Source organism: Microcaecilia unicolor, chromosome 12 (genome assembly GCF_901765095.1).
Source record: "Microcaecilia unicolor chromosome 12, aMicUni1.1, whole genome shotgun sequence".
Taxonomy (NCBI): domain Eukaryota; kingdom Metazoa; phylum Chordata; class Amphibia; order Gymnophiona; family Siphonopidae; genus Microcaecilia; species Microcaecilia unicolor.
The window spans coordinates 39,712,844-39,731,712 of NC_044042.1; the positions used below are offsets into that span (position 1 = coordinate 39,712,844).

At 41.5% G+C, this 18,869-nt stretch overlaps 1 protein-coding gene across 2 annotated transcripts; it reads right to left on the reverse strand.

Annotated features, from left to right (window-relative positions):
• Positions 1-680: 680 nt before the first annotated feature.
• Positions 681-17,849, reverse strand: LOC115482235 (prostate stem cell antigen-like). Of its 2 annotated transcripts, none has more exons than XM_030221877.1 (3): positions 17,771-17,849; positions 2,963-3,103; positions 681-1,565 (listed from the first exon to the last, which is right to left on the reverse strand). In XM_030221877.1, the coding sequence occupies exons 1-3, from the start codon at positions 17,823-17,825 to the stop codon at positions 1,354-1,356; spliced, it is 408 nt and encodes a 135-aa protein (XP_030077737.1). In that variant the 5' UTR covers positions 17,826-17,849; the 3' UTR covers positions 681-1,353. The 2 variants fall into 2 exon arrangements, with proteins under 2 accessions (XP_030077737.1, XP_030077736.1); XM_030221876.1 differs by lacking the exon at positions 17,771-17,849 and adding an exon at positions 5,735-6,189.
• Positions 17,850-18,869: the final 1,020 nt, after the last annotated feature.

Consider the following 18,869-nt stretch of genomic DNA (forward strand, 5'->3'; position numbering starts at 1 on the left):
CAGCCTCTATGCCAGCCTCAGATGTCATACTCAGGTCCATCACAGCAGTATGCAGGTACCTGGAGCAGTTTTAGTGGGTGCAGTGCACTTCAGGCAGGCGGACCCAGGCCCATCCCCCTCCCTACCTGTTACATTTGTGGAGGAAACAGCGAGCCCTCCAAAACCTACCAGAAACCCACTGTACACACATCTAGGTGCCACCCTTCACCCATAAGGGCTATGGTAGTGGTGTACAGTTGTGGGTAGTGGGTTTTAGGGGGGTATGGGGGGCTCAGCAGACAAGATAAGGTAGCTATGTTCCTGGGATCATTTTATGAAGTCCACTGCAGTGCCTGGCTGGTGTCCTGGGATTTCAGGGGCATCAGTGCACTACAAATGCTGGCTCCTCCCACAACCAAAGGGCTTGCATTTGGTCATTTCTGAGATGGGCGTCCTTGGTTTCCATTATCGCTGAAAATCAGAAATGACCAAGTCTAGGGACGACCATCTCTAAGGACGACCAAAATTTCAAGATTTGGGTGTCCCAGACCGTATTATCGAAACGAAAGATGGACGTCCATCTTGTTTCAATAATACGGGTTTCCCCGCCCCTCCATCGGGTCATTTTGCGAGGACGTCCTAAACAAAACATGGGCGTCCCTTTCGATTATGCCCCTCTCTATTACACATATAGAGGGAAATTCTATAAATGATGGTCTTCTTGTAGCATATTCTATAAAGAAAATGATGTACATACTTTTCTTTATAGAACACCAGTGTTATCTGTCAAACATGTGCCTAGAATTATGACATAATCACCAGACATCGCACTGGTATAAATGATCATGCTTACATCACAAAAGAACGTGGATAAATTATTGTATTTTATAATCTAAGCATGCAACATTACGCCTTGCCCATGTTCTGCCCAATCACCATTTTCCATTTCGATAGCTTTCGGGCTTGCAGGCAATATATAAGGAAAATGTTTTAAAAAATGAATGGTCACTGATACTTTAGTCAGATGGAACATTTCAGACGGGCTCATCAGTTGCTCTGATGTCTTGATGTGCCTAAGGGGAGGCTGAGGTGGTCTGGATATGTCATTGCTCTCCCTTTTTTATGTCTATCCAGAGCCAGCAATGCCCAGTGCAATTAAGCACCAAATATGCTATTATTTCTTCTGTTGGTATGCATAAAATCAGAGTAGATGGCAGAAGATAAGGACCACTTGGATGAGTGGTGCTATAATAGATCCTACTCAGTCTGTGATTTCCCTCTCTCTCTCCCCATAGTTCTGTGTTATTTAGAAACACTGTACTAGCATCTGATTTTCAGGGCCACCTGAAGCCTGTCCTGTCCCATGAAGTCTGCTTACAGGATCATTTTCAGCAGTGCCAGTGCAAGCGCTACCGCCAGCAACACCCGGCTTTGCTCTGTACTCTTCCCACCATTTGTGCCATCTCCATCGTTGCACAGATCATAAGAGCAGCAATGCTGGTTCTCCTTGGACAGCCAAACAAAGCTGTTCTCTGTTGTGCACTCCTGTTCATTTGCACAGCCTTTGGTGATTGTGACTTTTGAATCTGTGAAGGAGAGATAATGGAAACGTTATTTTGTACAGCTTGGTGACATCTGCTCCTACTAGTCCTTCAGGATCAATGTCTGGGGGCTGTGGTGGATATTCTCCTTATGGCAGTACTTCTCAACCCAGTCCTCAGGGCACACCCAGCCAATCAGATTTTCCAGATATCCACAATGAATATGCAATATTGGAAAAGAAATATCAGGAATTATTACGGTTAGAGACAATGTTGGTGGGGGAAACAAGGCTGCCAATTAAATCACAGATGTGGTTGGGTGTAATATTAGATTTACAGTTGACGATTAAGGATCAAATATTACAGGTGGTGAAGTCCTCATATTTTCAGTTGCATTTACTTTCTAAATTGGGACCAATGCTATCTGTGAATGACTTTAAAACTGTGCTACAAAGTATGGTGTTGTCAAGGCTTGATTATTGCAATGCTTTTTATCTTGGAATTGCTAATTCAAGAGTTCATGCAGAAGTAGTTCAGAATGTGGTGGCCAGGATGATATTGGGAGCTTCTAGATCTGAACATGTGATGCCCTTGTTAAAACAACTACATTGGCTACCAATAATGTATCGAGTGCAGTATAAAGTCTTGTCAATAATTCACAAAGGTTTGTATGCCAAAGCACCATGGTATTTCTCAGAAATACTGATGGTCTAACGACCAGTGAGGCAGTTAAGGTCCAAGACAGCTATGAGATTAGCTACAGAGAGTCTGATGGTAACAAGGTATGCAGAAATTTGTGTGACTGCTTTTTCGTTAGCTGGCTCATGTTTGTGGAAGGCACTAGGAACATTGAGACTGTGTCGCTGTGTGGAACAGTTCAAGAAGTTTTTGAAAACTCACGTCTTTGTGAAAGTATTCTACTGAGGAGTGACGTTACATTGGGAACTTGGGATGATGATACTACAGTACATTGATAAGCATATTCACTGTGGATATCCTGAAACCTCGACCGGCTGGGTGTGCCGTGAGGATTGAGTTGAGAAGTACTGCCTTATGGTATAGAATATGACTGGCTCTAGGGGGAAATTATCCCAGTGGAAGAGCACCGTTAATACAATGAAATCAATAAATGGGGAAGGTGCTAGTTTGAGGTGAGTGGGGGCAGTGGTAGTTTTCTTTAAAAAAAAAAGTACCAGGTTGGGGCCAACAGGGAGGAAGGCAGTTTCCACCTTTCACTCCAGCTGCAGTAGATAAAAGGAAATACGTTCCAAAAGGTTCTGGGTCAGTACCAAACTATTCCGGGTTGGTGAACTGGCATGACTGCAGAGAAGAATCACTACAAGGTGGAGAATACACATTAGAGATTCTAAGGCTTTTTCTTACTACTGTGCTTCCAAACATGGTCCCAGTATCAATGAAAATTGTTAGTCCTCTATACTTACGGAAGGTAACAAAAGAAATCACAGTCATTTTATTTGAGATGATACAGAAAGGTTTATCTGTGTGACAAGTTTCCACTGGCAGCATGTCACACTCTGTTACATTGGGTGTTCCTTTACAAGAATGGCATTTCCGAGCACTAGCTAAAATTAAAAGAAAAAAAAAAGAGTTATACTTTTTTCACATGAGTCTCTAATACGCATTCACTCCATACTCACTACTATTTGTACTATTTGTATTTACACTGGTAAAGGGGTTGGAGAATATAACATTTGTGATCTTAGAAAAATTAATTTTCGATTAGTTATTTCAGAAGTAGCTAATACTGGGATTAGAGCTCTGGAGTCAATGCTAGTAGGGGTCAAAGGGTCATGATTTGATGCAGAGTCTTTTGGTAGTACAACCAAAGCAGTTTTCATTTATTGTATGCAGGTGTTTTCTTTGTCCATAGCGAGTTCACTGTCTAAAGGGGTCCTTTTACTAAACTGCAGTAAGCACTAATGCATGCTTACCGCAGAAAAAAAAGGCCTTACTACAGGGCACGTTCAGGCATCCCAAGGTAATTTTGTGATCGACACACACTTCACACAAGGTAAAAATAGATTGGCAGGTAACCAATGAGATTTCAAATTTATCGCCCCTTTGTCACGTGCCAATCGGCTTCCATATTCCGTGCGTGCGCTTATGCGGAGTCTTTCCTGCTGAGGAGCGGTCTTAAACCACGCACATAAGCGAATCTTGTACTTATCAGTGGTGCGCTAAACCGAAGTTTGTTCCCATAGAAATTGATGGTGCCAAAAATGGGACCGAAGTACGGCATGCAGTTAAACAGAGCATGCGCTTATCCGACGTGTACTTAAATGGAGTGCACTGTATTTAGTGGCACTTACATGGATAGTTGCTGACTATTCCTTATAACTGCTTAAAAGCTGAAACTGGCTATTCAATGGGTGGTCTGGAGGGGGGGGGGGGGGGGGGGAGATGAAGTTGGCACATCATTATTCAGCCCTTGCCCAGATAAGTTAACCAGACAAATAGGACCACATGAATAACAGTGCTGTCTTTATCTGGTTTAACTTATTTGGATCAGAGCTGAGAATCGGATATTTAATACTAGTGCCGGACATGGCCTGGTGACAGCATTAAAAAAAAAGCTGACCACTAACTTCTGAATATTGCCCCCTTTGAATATAATGTTATGCACTCAACCCGAGTAAATTTTCAAAGAAACCAATTTATGAGCATAACTCTCAAAGTTAGGAGCATAATTCCTTCAAATATTGGGTCTGCATAATTTAAATATTCAATTAAATTAAACTATAATGAAGAATGAAAAAAAAATCAAGAATGGAAGGTTTAGTGGCAATAGGATTGGATTTTTTTCATTCAGAAGAATCTGAGCCCTTTACAAAAACACCATGATGTACATTCCAAAAAATATTATTTGGTCTGATGTTGCATTACTGAAAATCTTAGCTGAGTCAAAGCAAAGCCAGAACATACATCAGATGTTAGTGTTGGCATGCTGCAAAGAAAACATTTGCTGAATAAGCATTTCACACTCTTTATAGTACCGTAGACTGGGAGCCAAAGCACAGTTTTTTACAAGGAGCTCCTTATAGGAAAATATGGCTCTGTAATGCACCACTGTGAATGATCAACTGTGCATCTGAAGATGAAGAAACAGAGAAATCACCAAAGTTCTTGCTGGGGAACAGAAGCAACTTTTTTTTTAAAGTAGAGAAACCTGCAAAAATTTACATTATTTTCTTTTTGTGGAACTTGCCATTTGTTAAGTAGTACAAGGAGCAGAAGAGTCCAATTCACTTGATCATTGCTTAGGATCAGCAGATGACTGCAGGTCTTCAGGGAGAGACCAAGCATGTCCTGGTTATGTCATACGGTAGCAACATGCACGTTTAGCATTAAAGCCAGGACTACAAGTCCCTGCATTCAGCAAGATGGGAGCTTGAAGCTAACTTTCCCCCCCCCCCCTAAAATACATGCCATTGCTATGACCATTTCTATCAGGAAACAGGTAATAAACACACTATGCTCTGTCCTTCAAAATTGCTGGCACAACTCAGCTTTGCATTCTGAATACCTGTTAGTATGCATCAGCATGGATTTCAAGGGTCAATGGTGTGCTTTCCATTTCCGAAATTCTCCTTATGATTGTTCTGGCTCAGCACACAGCAGAAAGAATCCCTTCGTATGCCTTATGTTTCTGCTTCTGTAACATTCACAGTTTTATCCCTTTTGTTGTGTCCTGCAGGTACCCTGATGTACCTGAAGCTATTAGCATGGACCTTGCTTAAATTATCCCTGTATTTCTTTGTTTCAGAAGGCTAGCTTCATAATTTTCTGCTCTATAGTAAGCAGCTATAAAGTCTGGTACTCATGCTATGTGTGGTTGTCACTCTGTTTCTTATAAGAAAGCCTTCTTGTACTCTAATGTTGCAATCCTTTATACAGAGACAGGTAAATGCTATAATTAATAGTGTAATAATTATAATTTGCTTTCATGCAAAAGATGCAGAGATTGCAAGTCTTTGGTTTGGCCATTCCACCCATGAAGTAAAGTGACTTGCATTCTTGCATTAGGGGATGTTAAAACTACCATCTCAGCTGGTACTCAGTCATGTTTTTGTGTACTGGTCTCAGCAGAGAAGTCAGGGGTTGAACATGTACAGAAAGTGAGGGGGCCATAGAGAACTACCTTTTCCAGATCTGTATCACTCCAGAATGTTCCAAGTAAAAGACAATTGACTTACTGATGGTGATGAGTAGAGCAACCATGATGAAGACCGCACCAGTGAAGAGAGTCATAGCCGAATGCATTGGGATGAACGCAGGCCAGTTTCTTGCCTTCCCTCCTACTCGGTCTGACTTATGTTTTATTTCTGTAGAAAGTAAACTGGTGCCCTTTTAAACAAGCAGGTGTCAAGGACGCTCCCTAATCCAATAACAGGATGAATAATTGGAGTAGATTAGGAGGCTGGAGAGAAGCTAAAAGTGAATAGCTACTTATGCTTGCTCCACCCAGAAATTATGATGATAAGATTCTTCTATTCTGTAAGAAGGGTCAACAAACAAGTTGTAGTGATACCTTTTGTTTCTCCTGTTGTTTGATACTTCCAAATCGGTTGGAACCAGTACTAGCATCTGGTATCATACAGTCATTCACAATTACCATGGGTGTTTTCTCTACTTTATATCCTCCCCTTTCTTCCATATACCTAGTTTGGTCATTGCAGTGATAGTCCTGGGCTGGGGGGCCATGCACCAGGTGTGCTTCTGGAAAGTTGTAATTATAGGCCCTAATCAAGCCACCATTCCTGAGGGTACTGAATGCTGTTTCCCAGTTAGGAGGGCTTACTGGGGGGGGGGGGGGGGGGGGGTTGGGAGCACTCAGGTAGGGCTACCAGAAGGGAATGCTTGGGCCATGTGTAAGGTCAGCACATGAGGCTTCCTGATCGTGGCCTTGGCAGAGTCAGTTGGATCAGTTGGATCCCCATCACTGATGTTCATGTATTAATGGATAAGCAAAAGAAAGGAAGGGATGAAAGAAACAGACAGACCTTAAGAGAAGAAGTAAAAATTTGTTAGAGGAGAATAGAAAATCTGTCCGCCTGGCAAGGCGGATAGACTAGACTGGAGGAAGAAGTGAGCTGGCCCTTGGGTGAGAACTGTTGGAGTATGCTCAGAGGTTCCTTTTCGTAAGGTCTCTGAGCTATGGGATAGTGAAGTCCATCTTTGGAGCCATGTGTGGCTGACTAATCATGCTTGTACATGGAGAAAGGACATTTCACTTGGTGGTGCAGAGTGCTTGCCATTTGATTCACAAGGCAGGCCTAAGTTTTTATTTCAGGCTAGGTAGCTGTTAGGTTGGAACTGGGGAGGCACTGACCTGATGAAGGAAGGATAAATCTCAAGCTAATCACAGATACATTAAGCTTGTCCAACAAAAGTATTACCTACAACTTGTTTGTTGACCCATATTTATAGCCAAATGGATGAACGTGGCAACCAAAATACTTTTTCATATTCAGAATAGCTAAATATTTTGAAAAAGTAGTTTTTTTGCTCTGAAAGTTTCTGAACTGGTAAGAGCTATAAACACAAAATTTTGAACAGATGCCATTGATTTCCTAATTTAAATAACTAGGTTGGCTATATCTCAGCTTTGATTCCCCTGAACCCAAATTGGATCCATTGATAAACGCATACCTTCATCTACACACACAGTCCCCAAATTTGAAATCTGACATGCCTCCAACACTGACATAGAGGGGCATAATCGAACATCGCCGGTGAAATAGATTGCCGGCGATCTATTTTGGCAGCGGCGCAACAGCTGGCCGGAACCGTATTTTCGAAAAAGATGGCCGGCCATCTTTTTTTCGATAATATGGTTTAGCCTGGCCAAATGCCAGAGTTCGCCGGGGTTGAGATCGCTGGTTTTGTTTTTCAGCGATAATGGAAAAAACTGCCGGCCATCTCAAACCCGGCGAAATGCAAGGCATTTGGTCATGGGAGGATCCAGCATTTGTAGTGCACTGGCCCCCCTGACATGCCAGGACACCAACTGGGCACCCTAGGGGTCAATGCGGTGGACTTCAGAAAAAGCTCCCACATGCATAGCTCCCTTACTTTGGGTGCTGAGCCCCCCAACTCCCCCCCCCCAAACCCACTACCCACAAATGTACAACACTACCGTAGCTCTTAGGGGTGAAGGGGGCAACTACATGTGGGTACAGTGGGTTTTGGAGGGCTCCCATTTACCAGCACAAGTGTTACAGGTGGGGGGATGGGCCTGGGTCCGCCTGCCTTAAGTGCACTGCGGTACCCACTAAAAGTGCTCCAGGGACCTGCATACACGCAGGCCTCTAGGACTTGTTGCTGTTGTATAACCTTGGCACACCAGTTGACACCTGAAGACTAATCTCTTTGAAAAAGGCCTTTATTTGAATAAGCATGTTTACTCACAGTTAACTGCAGATCAGAGGTTGTGCCCCACTGGCAAAGAGTCTCCCTGGTACTGAGACTAGCAGTAGGTCAGAGCTGGCAGAATGGTGTACAATGCCCTCTTTCAGCAACATTCAAGGTAAGAACTAAGTTCTCTAATGTGGGTAACACATGAAAGGGATCTAAAACTGGCTGACAAAAATGGCCACTACCTCATGGACTACCGGAAACAAAACTGGACACACTCTGACCCAGTTAGCAGGGGGAAAAACACCATGGGAGTAGAGCTCACTACCCTACACCCACCACAATGCATTTCTGATGTGACTCTGCAGGGCACCTAACAGAAAAGGTGTCACACTTACCCGAGAGCCACATCAGAACCAGGGAAAGGCTGTCAGAGGATAGAACACATTCTGCTGTCATGGAGGTGGGTACGGCATTTGAGGCTGGCATAGAGGCTGGCAAAATATGTTTATAATTGTGTTTTTTTAGTGTGGGAGGGGATTGGTGACCACTGGAGGAGTATGGGGAGGTCATCCCCGATTCCTTCCGGTGGTCATCTGGTCAGTTGGGGCACCTTTTTGAGGCTTGGTCGTGAAAATAAAAGGACCAAGTAAACCCTGTGAAATACTGCTGAACGCCGCTTTTTTATCCATTATTAGAGAAAGCCGGCCATCTGGTAGCCACGCCCATGCCTGCCCATGTCCCGCCTTCGCTACGCCGCAGACACGCCCCCTTGAACTTTTGTCGGCGAGGTGACGGGAAAGCGGCGATGCTGTCAAAAAAGCCGCTTTCGATTATACTGATTTTGCTGCTTTTGAGAGATCGCCGGCCATCTCCCGATTTATGTCGGGAAATGGCCAGCGATCACTTTTGAAAATAAGCCTGATAGTCGGGTAAGCTATACAAAAGAGAGTCAACAGCTATTAGCTTATTGTTCATTAGAACTTGATTCAAAGACCAAATACCATCTGTTTGCCACTTTTTCTAGTACAGAAATTTACCTTTAATTTTCAACAATGGATTATTCCATAAGCACCTTTGTGTTTCGTTCTGTAGAGACGTTTTACTGGTCTTATCTAATCTGTGTATGACAGACTGAGTAGCACATAAGAGACTGTGAGGGCCATTTTTGATACGACATCTAAATCCGATTTTGGATGTTTATTGCAAAATGCCCAAAAATCCAGTAGCTAACATGGCCATTTTCAAACCAGAAAAATGTCTCAGCTTTTTGTTTCAAAAATGGCCATTTGCTAGAGGTTCTTGTGCTTAGTGCGTCTATCTTTTAGAACCATTTTTGGGAAAAAAAAAGTCCAAGGGAAAAACGCACAAAAACAAGCCATTGGGATGTTTGAAGGGGGGGAGGGGGGTAGCATTATTAGTAAACTGGCCACACAGATACCCCAGCAGAGCAATGTGGCACATCTCAGGTACACATCATATCATAACAAATAATATTACCAACAAGTGTCAAAAATATGTTCAGATCAGAAACTCTCAATCATTTAAGTTCTGATACTATAAAAATAATATTAATCAAGACCTAAAACAATGTTGTCAACAATATATGCTGAAAACGTCATGATTCCTGTGGAAACTACTGTTCTTATGTCTTGGTACATTGTTTTTAATCTATTGTAAACCGCCTAGAACTTATGGGTTAGTCTAGAAATGTAATTTAATAATTTGCAAAATGCCCACATCATGGAGAAACCCATCCTAAATCCAGCGAGCAAAAGATATTAAAAGAAAAAAAGAAATACACATTAAAAAAAGAACAAAACAAAAGGAATGAAACATAGCCATAATGCAATAGAATCCAATTTAACTATCCTCGCCTGAAGAAATAAGGCAAAATCAAACTTTTACTTTATCTTTCAGAAATGTTTCTAAATAAGCAGGGCCCAAAAAAAGTATATCTATTATCTTTATATGTGACTAGGTATTTAGGGGCCCTTTTACTAAGGTGTGCCAAAAAATGGCCTGTGCCTGTGTGGGTGCGTGTTTTAGACATGCGCAGGCCCATTTTTCAGCGCACCTGCAAAAAAGGCCTTTTTTTGTTGCTGATAGACCTGTGGCAAAATTAAAACCAGTGCATGCCCATTTTTGGCCTGAGACCTTACCGCCACCCATTGACTTAGTGGTACAGTCTCACGCATTAACCGGGCGGTAATCATCAGTGTGCGTACACTGTTAATTACCGCTGGGTAAGTGCCACGCGGTAGAAACTTTCTACCATGTGTTTTGGACGCGTGTCAAAAATGGAATTACCACCCAGGGCATGCGGTAGCCGGGCAGTAGTTCTAATTTGACACATGTTGGACCCATGTAGACACATAACGCGCCTTAGTAAAAGGGCCCCTTAGATTGAAATTGCAGGTAAAAAGCAGTAGCCACAGCCAAAACCTTAGGCTTCAGCTGTAGAAATGCTCTTGGGCCAGATTCTATATAAGGCACCTAAAAAATCCACTTGATAAACATTTCCGCCTGTGTGTTCTATAAGCAGCGCCTAGATTTAGGTGCAGTATATAGAATACGCTTAGTTGAAATCCCAGTGCCTAAAACTGCATGCCTCCATTTACACCATGCATGTAAATTTGGGAACGCCCATGGAATGCCCATTTCCCCACCCTTAACCATGCCCCTTTTGAACTGCACGCATTAGAATTTAGATGCAGTTCAATACAGAATACGCTTAGCGAGTTGTACAAGTAAATTCTAATTATTGCCAGTTAGTGCTCATTATTGCTTAAGTGCTGTTATCAATGTGGATTAGCTTGGTAAGTCAATAAAGTTACACACATTGTTATAGAATATGACTGCATTTCGGCATGGATCTCTAGGTCCACAATATAGAATCCAGCAGCTCCTCTGCAACTGAGTAGCCCTAGCCACATCAGGAAACATTGTACTGCACAAAAAGGCAAATGTTTCTTAGCAAAATAAATCTTAAAGACTAGCTGTTTTTCTTCTGTTCGGAAAACAACTAATAACGTACTCCTTTAAGTTATTAAATCATGAGAGGATTCTAAAGATTTAAACAAGTTCAAACTAGCAGGACAAGTAATAGCATCTTGAGCACCCTCCTCATTAATTACCTTCCTACCTCTTCGAAGAAAAAAAAGCATTCAGAGAATCTGAGTGAGTGAATTGAAGAACATCTTTAAAGCACATTTTTAAGAATGGAGGAATAAGAAAATTTAAAATATGCAAATTCTTTGCCCTAGACTTGTTCTCCAGGAATTCCAGTCTAGCATGCAGTATTAAACTGTCTTTTATTGAAGAACCAGCTATAAATTGTACTTCATTTATCTAGGTATCAGTTTCATCAGTTTCTGTTCCAAAGCATTAATTTCTGTTCATGTTTTGCAAATTTCACAGATGAAGCCTCTGTCACCTATTTTGTTTAACATTATGATGATCCCTTTAGGCCATTTGGTAGAATCAAACAGGTTTTCAGCATTCGTATACGCTGAAGATGTTACAATTTATATCCCATTCATCAAAGAATTACATGAGACAGCAAACAAAATCAAAGTAGGTATCGACAATAGAATCCTGGTCTCTTAATTTTAAATTGAAACTTAATACTTTTAAAATGAAATTTATTTATTATTATTATTATTTGTTACATTTATATCCCACATTTTCCCACCTATTTGTAGGCTCAATGTGGCTTACATAGTACCGGAGAGGCATTTGCAGACTCTGGTGAGAACAAATACAAAGTGATGTTATGGTAAGATAAAGTTCATGTGGCATGGCCACATTGGGGAAACGTACATCGGAAGAGTTGAGTATTGTCCATTTATGATAGTAACTAGCCCTTATCACCCAAAAACATCTCAAATTTTAAGATTGATAATGTTACTTATTCTTTGGATTCAACAATGAAAATCTTAGTTTCTTTCTTTTACGAAGACTACAGACTGCACAAAACATGGCTGCTTGCCTTATATATAGATCGCTGCATTACGTTAAGGATCTACATTGGTCACCTATCAATGAAAGAATTTCATTTAAGCTCTGTGTTCTTGTTCATCAGATTCTTTATGGTATGTTACCATCTTATATGATAGATCTCATTAAGTCATCACCATGAAATGCTACCTCATCATCTAGAGAATATCTCATATTACATTTCCCAAGTTGTAAAAACCTACAAAACGATCCATAATGCTAATTTTTCTTACCAAAGTACCAAACTCTGGAACTCATTACCCAAGTATATCAAACAGTCAGTACATTGTTTAGAAGTTTACTTAAAGTCCACTTCTTTAGATCTGTGTTCAGCTAATATGAAAATAATTTTTTTAATAGTTATATTATTATATTATTTTTAATTGTCTTATTATGCTTCTTCTTAATTTGTTATGTAAGCCACATTGAGCCTGAGCTTTCTTGGGAAAAAGCGGGGTAGAAATGTCATAATAAATAAATAAATTATTATTTCCTTAATCCCATAATTGTTTCCTTAACCTCATATCTCATTACTATAATATGATTTTATATAGTGCCAATAGCGTACACAGTTCTGTTCAACGCTTGTCATGCACCCGATATTGTTGCTGGTCTCAGAATGTCAAACACTCCATTGTAGTGTTGTTAAGTAAAAAGCACAATAAGGCATAGTAACGTGCAATATATTTGTAACTATAATTTTCTAGACAGTCCTGGGTTGCCATTTGCATGCAGTAATTATTAAACAGCACCTGTCATTACACAACACATTGAATTTGGCTCTTGTTGACTATGTTCAGGGTCATATGAGGAAGGGATATAAGGCTTTCCCTTTCCTTCTCAGTTTGAGATGGTAGCTTCTTTTCATTAAAAATTGTTACTCCTGCTTAATATTCCTCTTTCTCCAATACACATCATGAAGGGTTTAAAACCACAATCTCTCTTTAACCAATTTCCCTTTAGAGCTTTCAAACATCAGCCTTTCTGATTAGCCACTGCATGTGCACAGTTCTTAATAATTTGCTGCGCTAACAGATAGCCGGTTAATCCCGGTTGGCCAAAGTTGACAATCCAGTCACTTAAGTAATCTTCCTCTGAATTCCTTTAGGAGGAGTTTGCAAATGAACTGAAAAAACAATGTTGTTCCTTTTCTGAGGTTTGAGATTTGGTCCTGGTCTTAAAACTGAACAGAAAAAATTGGAGACTCTTACCTGAAGAAAAGTAACTTTGTGATGAGGGACAAGAGTCCCAGTAGTCACTGAGTATGAGGTGTTTTGTGATACTATTTGTGGAGAATTTTGTGTGATGGGCTGATATTTTACTCCTATAGTTCATTCTAGTATGTATTATTATGAAATATATTCTTTCGTTATACTAAATATAAGACATTTCTAAAACTGAGTGAGACATACATTTTGAGAGAGTTACTGATTCAAGGTCAGTGCAAGGTTTCCGTCTGCCCTCTGCAACTTCAGAATTTGACACCCTGTCAACCCCTGCCCAAGTCCCTGCATCCTTACCCCACAGCACCTACTAATGGTGTCTGATACACCTTATCTCTCCCCCCCCCCCCCCCCCCCCGCTTACAGCTTGTCACCTGAGTCTTGCCAGAATAAAGTGTACGATACACATCTAGATAGCCAAGTTTGGATTACAGACATCAGGGAGACAGGAGTGAGAGGTGCAATGGAGAAAAACAAGTTATACTATGCATAATCATATATTTAAATTGAAAACAAAACATTTTCATTTGCCCTTTTCCCATATTATACTGTTTCTTTCTTCTATTTAACATTTTGTGTTCTCTTAATTCCTTTCCCTGTTTTTTCCATGCTAGTTTTCTTTGTAATGATTCTTGTTCCATGTCACTCCTCCCTTTCTCCCATCTCTGCTTCTTCCATTTATCAGAACTTCACATCTCTTATTCTTTGGCCCCCCTGTCTGTTATTTACCTTTCTTCTCTTTATCCCTATGATAATTCTCCACTGCACCATACCTGCCCCCCCCCCCCCCCATTACTTGTATCTTACTGTTACCCAGTTATTTTTCTTACCTTCCAATCAGTTTTGCACTCCCTTTTCCTGGTCTCTCCCAACTGTCTATCTTTTTCTGTCCTTCTACTCAGTTTGTCATGCTTCTCTCTCTCCTCTGTGACCCCACCTTCCCTCCTCCTCTTGTAGCCCTTTCCTCTTCTTTCCTCCCCTGTCCCTTTTATGTGTATCGCAATAAAACTAGTTAAAGGCGGATGCTCTTAAATGTACCAACTCTACTGGAAAGCTTCTGAAGTTGTGGAGTTAGGATGTAGCATGGCTACAGAGAGGAGAAGCTACAGTTTGTTGAACTCTTCCTTCTGTAGTAGCCGTGACTAACGAGTGAAGAGGAATCAGTGAAGTAGCAGAGTTTGCTCTCCTACACTCTCCTTGCCCAGGGAGAAATTTACTTTGCTACTTGAGCATCTGGAAATGCTACAAAATGAACGCTACCTGTTGTGGGTTTTATCACAGGTGTAAGCTCAAAGCAAGTTAAATAAAATTTTAGCTTTAGATAGGTTTGGGGCCCCCTGTAGCATTGGGGCCCAGGGCAGTTGCCTTTGTTTGCACCTTCCTAACACTGGCCCTGAAGGGATGTAACAGGTGTGAGGATGTTATAATGCCGTTGTATCGCTCCATGGTGCGACCTCACCTTGAGTACTGTGTTCATTTCTGGTCGCCGCATCTCAAGAAAGATATAGTAAAATTGTAAAAGGTGCAGCGAAGGACGACTAAAATGATAGCGGGGATGGGACGACTTCCCTATGAAAAAAGACTAAGGAGGCTAGGGCTTTTCAGCTTGGAGAAGAGACGGCTGAGGGGAGACATGATAGAGGTATATTAAATATTGAGTGGAGTGGAACAGATGGATGTGAAGCGTCTGTTCATGCTTTCCAAAAATACTAGGACTAGGGGGCATACGATGAAACTACAGTGTAGTAAATTTAAAACAAATCAGAGAAAAATTTTCTTCACCCAATACGTAATTAAACTCTGGAACTCGTTGCCGGAGAACGTGGTGAAGGCGGTTAGCTTAGCAGAGTTTAAAAAGGGGTTAGATGGTTTCCTAAAGGACAAGTCCATAAACCACTACTAAATGGACTTGGGAAAAATCCACAATTCCAGGAATAACATGTATAGAATGTTTGTACATTTGGGAAGCTCGCCAGGTGCCCTTGGCCTGGATTGGCCGCTGTCGTGGACAGGATGCTGGGCTCGATGGACTTTTGGTCTTTTCCCAGTGTGGCATTGCTTATGTACTTATGTACTTCTTTGAGTTTATGTGGCTGTCAGAGCTATTTTTAGATCTGTCTGTGCTGCTTTTTGCAGCCTCACTAAAGTTGCCACCCCGGTGCAATTGGCTCTGTGCTGAACAAGGAGCTGGCGGTGGTTGTGGAATGAGCTCATTCGCCCAGTGGGTGCCACTTTACACTGAGTTCAGCTCCCATCCTGAGTCTCTGCTCTTTTGGAAGGCTGAAGTTGAATGTGGTGCCAGAGGATTAAAAAAATCTAGCAGTGTGATGTGGCTTTTGCAGACACCAGCAATATATTTAGAAACAAAGCTGTTACAACTGTTTATGGCAGTGGCTTGCCCAAGGTGGCGGTGTGACTGGTCCTAGCCCTCCCTGTGATTGCCACTGGGCATATTACATGGACACTGGCCCATTTGTTGATGTGACACAATGTACTCAAGGATGCTATCAAGTGAGCTCCACCTAATCTGCTTCTATCCAGCTGTTGATGGAAATAGGTGAGTCATGGTTACAGCAGCTGGTTTCTGCTTTTGGTGAAGGTTGTTCTTTCCCAGTGCTATACCCCTGGGCTTGGAAACTGAAGAAGGCTTATCTTTAGGATTTATAAAGCTGTGCTCTATGTTAAGGGTGATACTGTTCTCTTTCTGAGAATGAATTTTATGGAACTTTTGGCAGCACTAGAATCTGTAGGGCTATACTGACTCACAACCTAACATAGCACAACCTTTGTACTAGGTTGTGAGACAGGATGAAGAAGAAAAACATCTTGCATTAAAACACAGTGCATATACGTCTCAGCATCCCATGTGCTGCAAGGGTGAAACCTTCTAAGGAAGGCAGTTCCCTGCTATCCCTATTATTGAGCTCTATTGACTTCAGTGGCAAAGTTCCCTTCCCTGTATCATTCCCTTGTGTAGATTTTGTCAAGCACTCCCCTCCCATCTTTTCCTTACATGCCTCACCTTCTTAGATTTCAGGTCCTTCAACCTCCATAATTGTCTGAATTTTAGCTGCTGGAAATCACAATCTGATACTTGTTTCAGTGGCTACTAAGCAAGACATTTGGGGCTGTAGCAGTTCACTTGTAAACAAATATATCCCTGTGTTAGTTGTATCACAGAAAGATGGAATATCAAATCCATGACCCTTTACCCTTCTCTAGAATCTGACAACTAAAACTGTACTTCAATGCAAAATCAGGCATTTGTGGTACAAAGGTCCATTAAGCCACTTTACAATTAAGAGGACAAGATGTGGCAACTATTAAACAGGAAAGAGACAGAGGACTAATCATTTCTGATGACCTGAAAGTAGCCAGCCAGTGAAATACGATAACTGGGAAAACCCAACCATACATTTGCATAAATAGAGAGGGGTGTGCAGGGCTTTTAGGGCTTGATATCAGTTAGGAGTGATATCCTTGGAAACTCAGGGCCCCATAGGACTGACTTTTATATGGTCCTATTTATGTGGTTAGCTTGACCAGTTAAGTGCTGAATATCAGTACTTAGCTGGCCAACTGCTGACTCTGCCCCCGGAATGCCCCCAAAATAGCCAGTTTCGGTTTGGGTGATAACCGGACTTATCAGCTGCACTATTATTATTATTAGCATTTGTATAGCGCTACCAGATGCACGCAGCGCTGAACACCTGATGCAAAGAGACAGTCCCTGCTCAAAAGAGCTTACAATCTAAATAATACAGACAGACAAGACAGTTATGGGTGAGGGAAGTAATGGGTGAGAAGGGTGTAAGGGACAAGGGGAGGGCAATTGTGGCTAGGAGCTAAAAGCAACAGTGAAAAGGTGGGTTTTCAGCATAGATTTGAAAACAGGTAGAGATGGAGCTAGACGTATAGGTCCAGGAAGTCTATTCCAGGCATAAGGTGCCGCGAGAGAAAAGGAGCGAAGCCTGGAGTTAGCAGTGGAGGAGAAGGAGGATGACAAGAGAGACTTGTCCAGTGAGCGGAGTTCACGGGGAGGAATGTAGGGAGAGATGAGAGTGGAGAGGTAATGGGGGGCTGCAGAGTGGATGCATTTAAAGGTCAGTATGAGAAGTTGAAACTGAATGCGGAAGCGGACAGGGAGCCAGTGAAGTGACTTGAGGAGCGGGCTAGTGTGGGTATAACGATTCTGGCGGAAAACAAGTCGTGCCGCAGAATTTTGGACAGATTGGAGAGGAGAGAGATGGCTGAGCGGAAGACCAGTGAGAAGTAAATTGCAATAGTCCAAGCGAGAGGTGACAAGGGTGGTTAAGTGCCAATGAATATGCCTGGTTAGCCCTGGACAGGTGATTTAAATGGCCAGGAGTCTCTCCTGGCCGTTTAAATCATTTTAAATATTGGGCCCTTACTGTTTAGTTTTTTCTGTAATTTCTTTGTGTGTGTGTTTGGGGGGGGGGGGGGGGCTCATTTCATTTTGGTTTCTTTTATTTTATGTGAGCAATGTTCCAGTAGCGTGCACTAAAGCTATTGGCACTATACACCAAAAACTGGCAGCCAGCCTTGTTCCCTCCTCTCCTTAAACTGCCAATTAAACCCACATGCAAACTTTTACAAAAAAACTTTAAGGCTTCTCTTCCCTCTTAAACTTGCCCGATCTTTGATGTCCAAATGCAGTAGGAATGACTCCCAGTTGCTTCTGTGCCATACAAAAGATGAGTGGAGTGGTCTGAAAAATCAAAAAAGGTAAAGCCACTGTTAATTATTTCATGGAATAAAACACACAACATGGCTCTCATGAGTTGTTCTAAATTGGTTTTGATCTTATTTTAGTGACCACCAGTATTATATTCATCATAATAGCTCTATCTCTACACCTTACTCTTCAACATCCGGTGTTCCCCAGGGTTCCATACTATCTTCTCAATATTTGACTCTCTCCATCACTTACTTTAGCACAATCTCTCGGTTTTACTTTATATATATATGCTGATGACATCCAATTGTTTTCAGTAATAGACGACTTTAGCCCCGCAGTTTTTTTTCTAACATCAGTTATAATCTACTGAAAACAATAAATTGGCTTCGAGGATTTCACCTAATTCTTAATCCTGACAAGTCCAAAATTTTGCTATTTACTAACCAATTCAAAATCCTAGTTTACCCATTTGCCTCTGTAATAATCCTATTCCACAGTACTCGACCACTCGTATCTTGTGTGTTCTCATTGATGACATGACGTCAACTTCCAGACGTAAATAGGACAAGTAGTAAAGCATTCATTTCTCAGATTAAGACTTATTCGTTCTGTTCAATCTCTCTTACATTCCTCAGCTCTTACTCTTTTGGTCCAGTCACTTGTCATATCTCAAATCGATTATTGTAACTCGCTTTACAAAGGGCTTCGACTTAAAGACATATATCGTTTACAACTTGTACAGAATACTACCATTCGATTAATCCATACAGCAAAACAATTTGACCATGTTACGCCACTGCTAAGAAACTCTCATTGGCTTCCAATGACTCATCGACTTCTGGTTTTCAAAATCCTGGTTTCAAACGAACCTCTTTATCTTTATCTTTATCATCTGCTACTTTCATATGTCCCTTCACGTTCTCTCTGCTCCCAGGCCCACAGTCTATTCATTGTCCCAACCTATAAACAAATTCTTCACTACTACTACTACTACTACTATTTAGCATTTCTATAGCGCTACAAGGCGTACGCAGCACTGCACAAACATAGAAG

Coding starts and splice junctions, on each gene's coding strand:
- LOC115482235 (XM_030221876.1), bottom strand. CDS start 5,801: ATGCATTCGGCTATGACTCTCTTCACTGGTGCGGTCTTCATCATGGTT. Junction 3,104..5,734: donor TGCTCTACTCATCACCATCA/GTAAGTCAATTG, acceptor TTTTAATTTTAG/CTAGTGCTCGGAAATGCCAT. Junction 1,566..2,962: donor GATTTCTTTTGTTACCTTCC/GTAAGTATAGAG, acceptor TCTCCTTCACAG/ATTCAAAAGTCACAATCACC.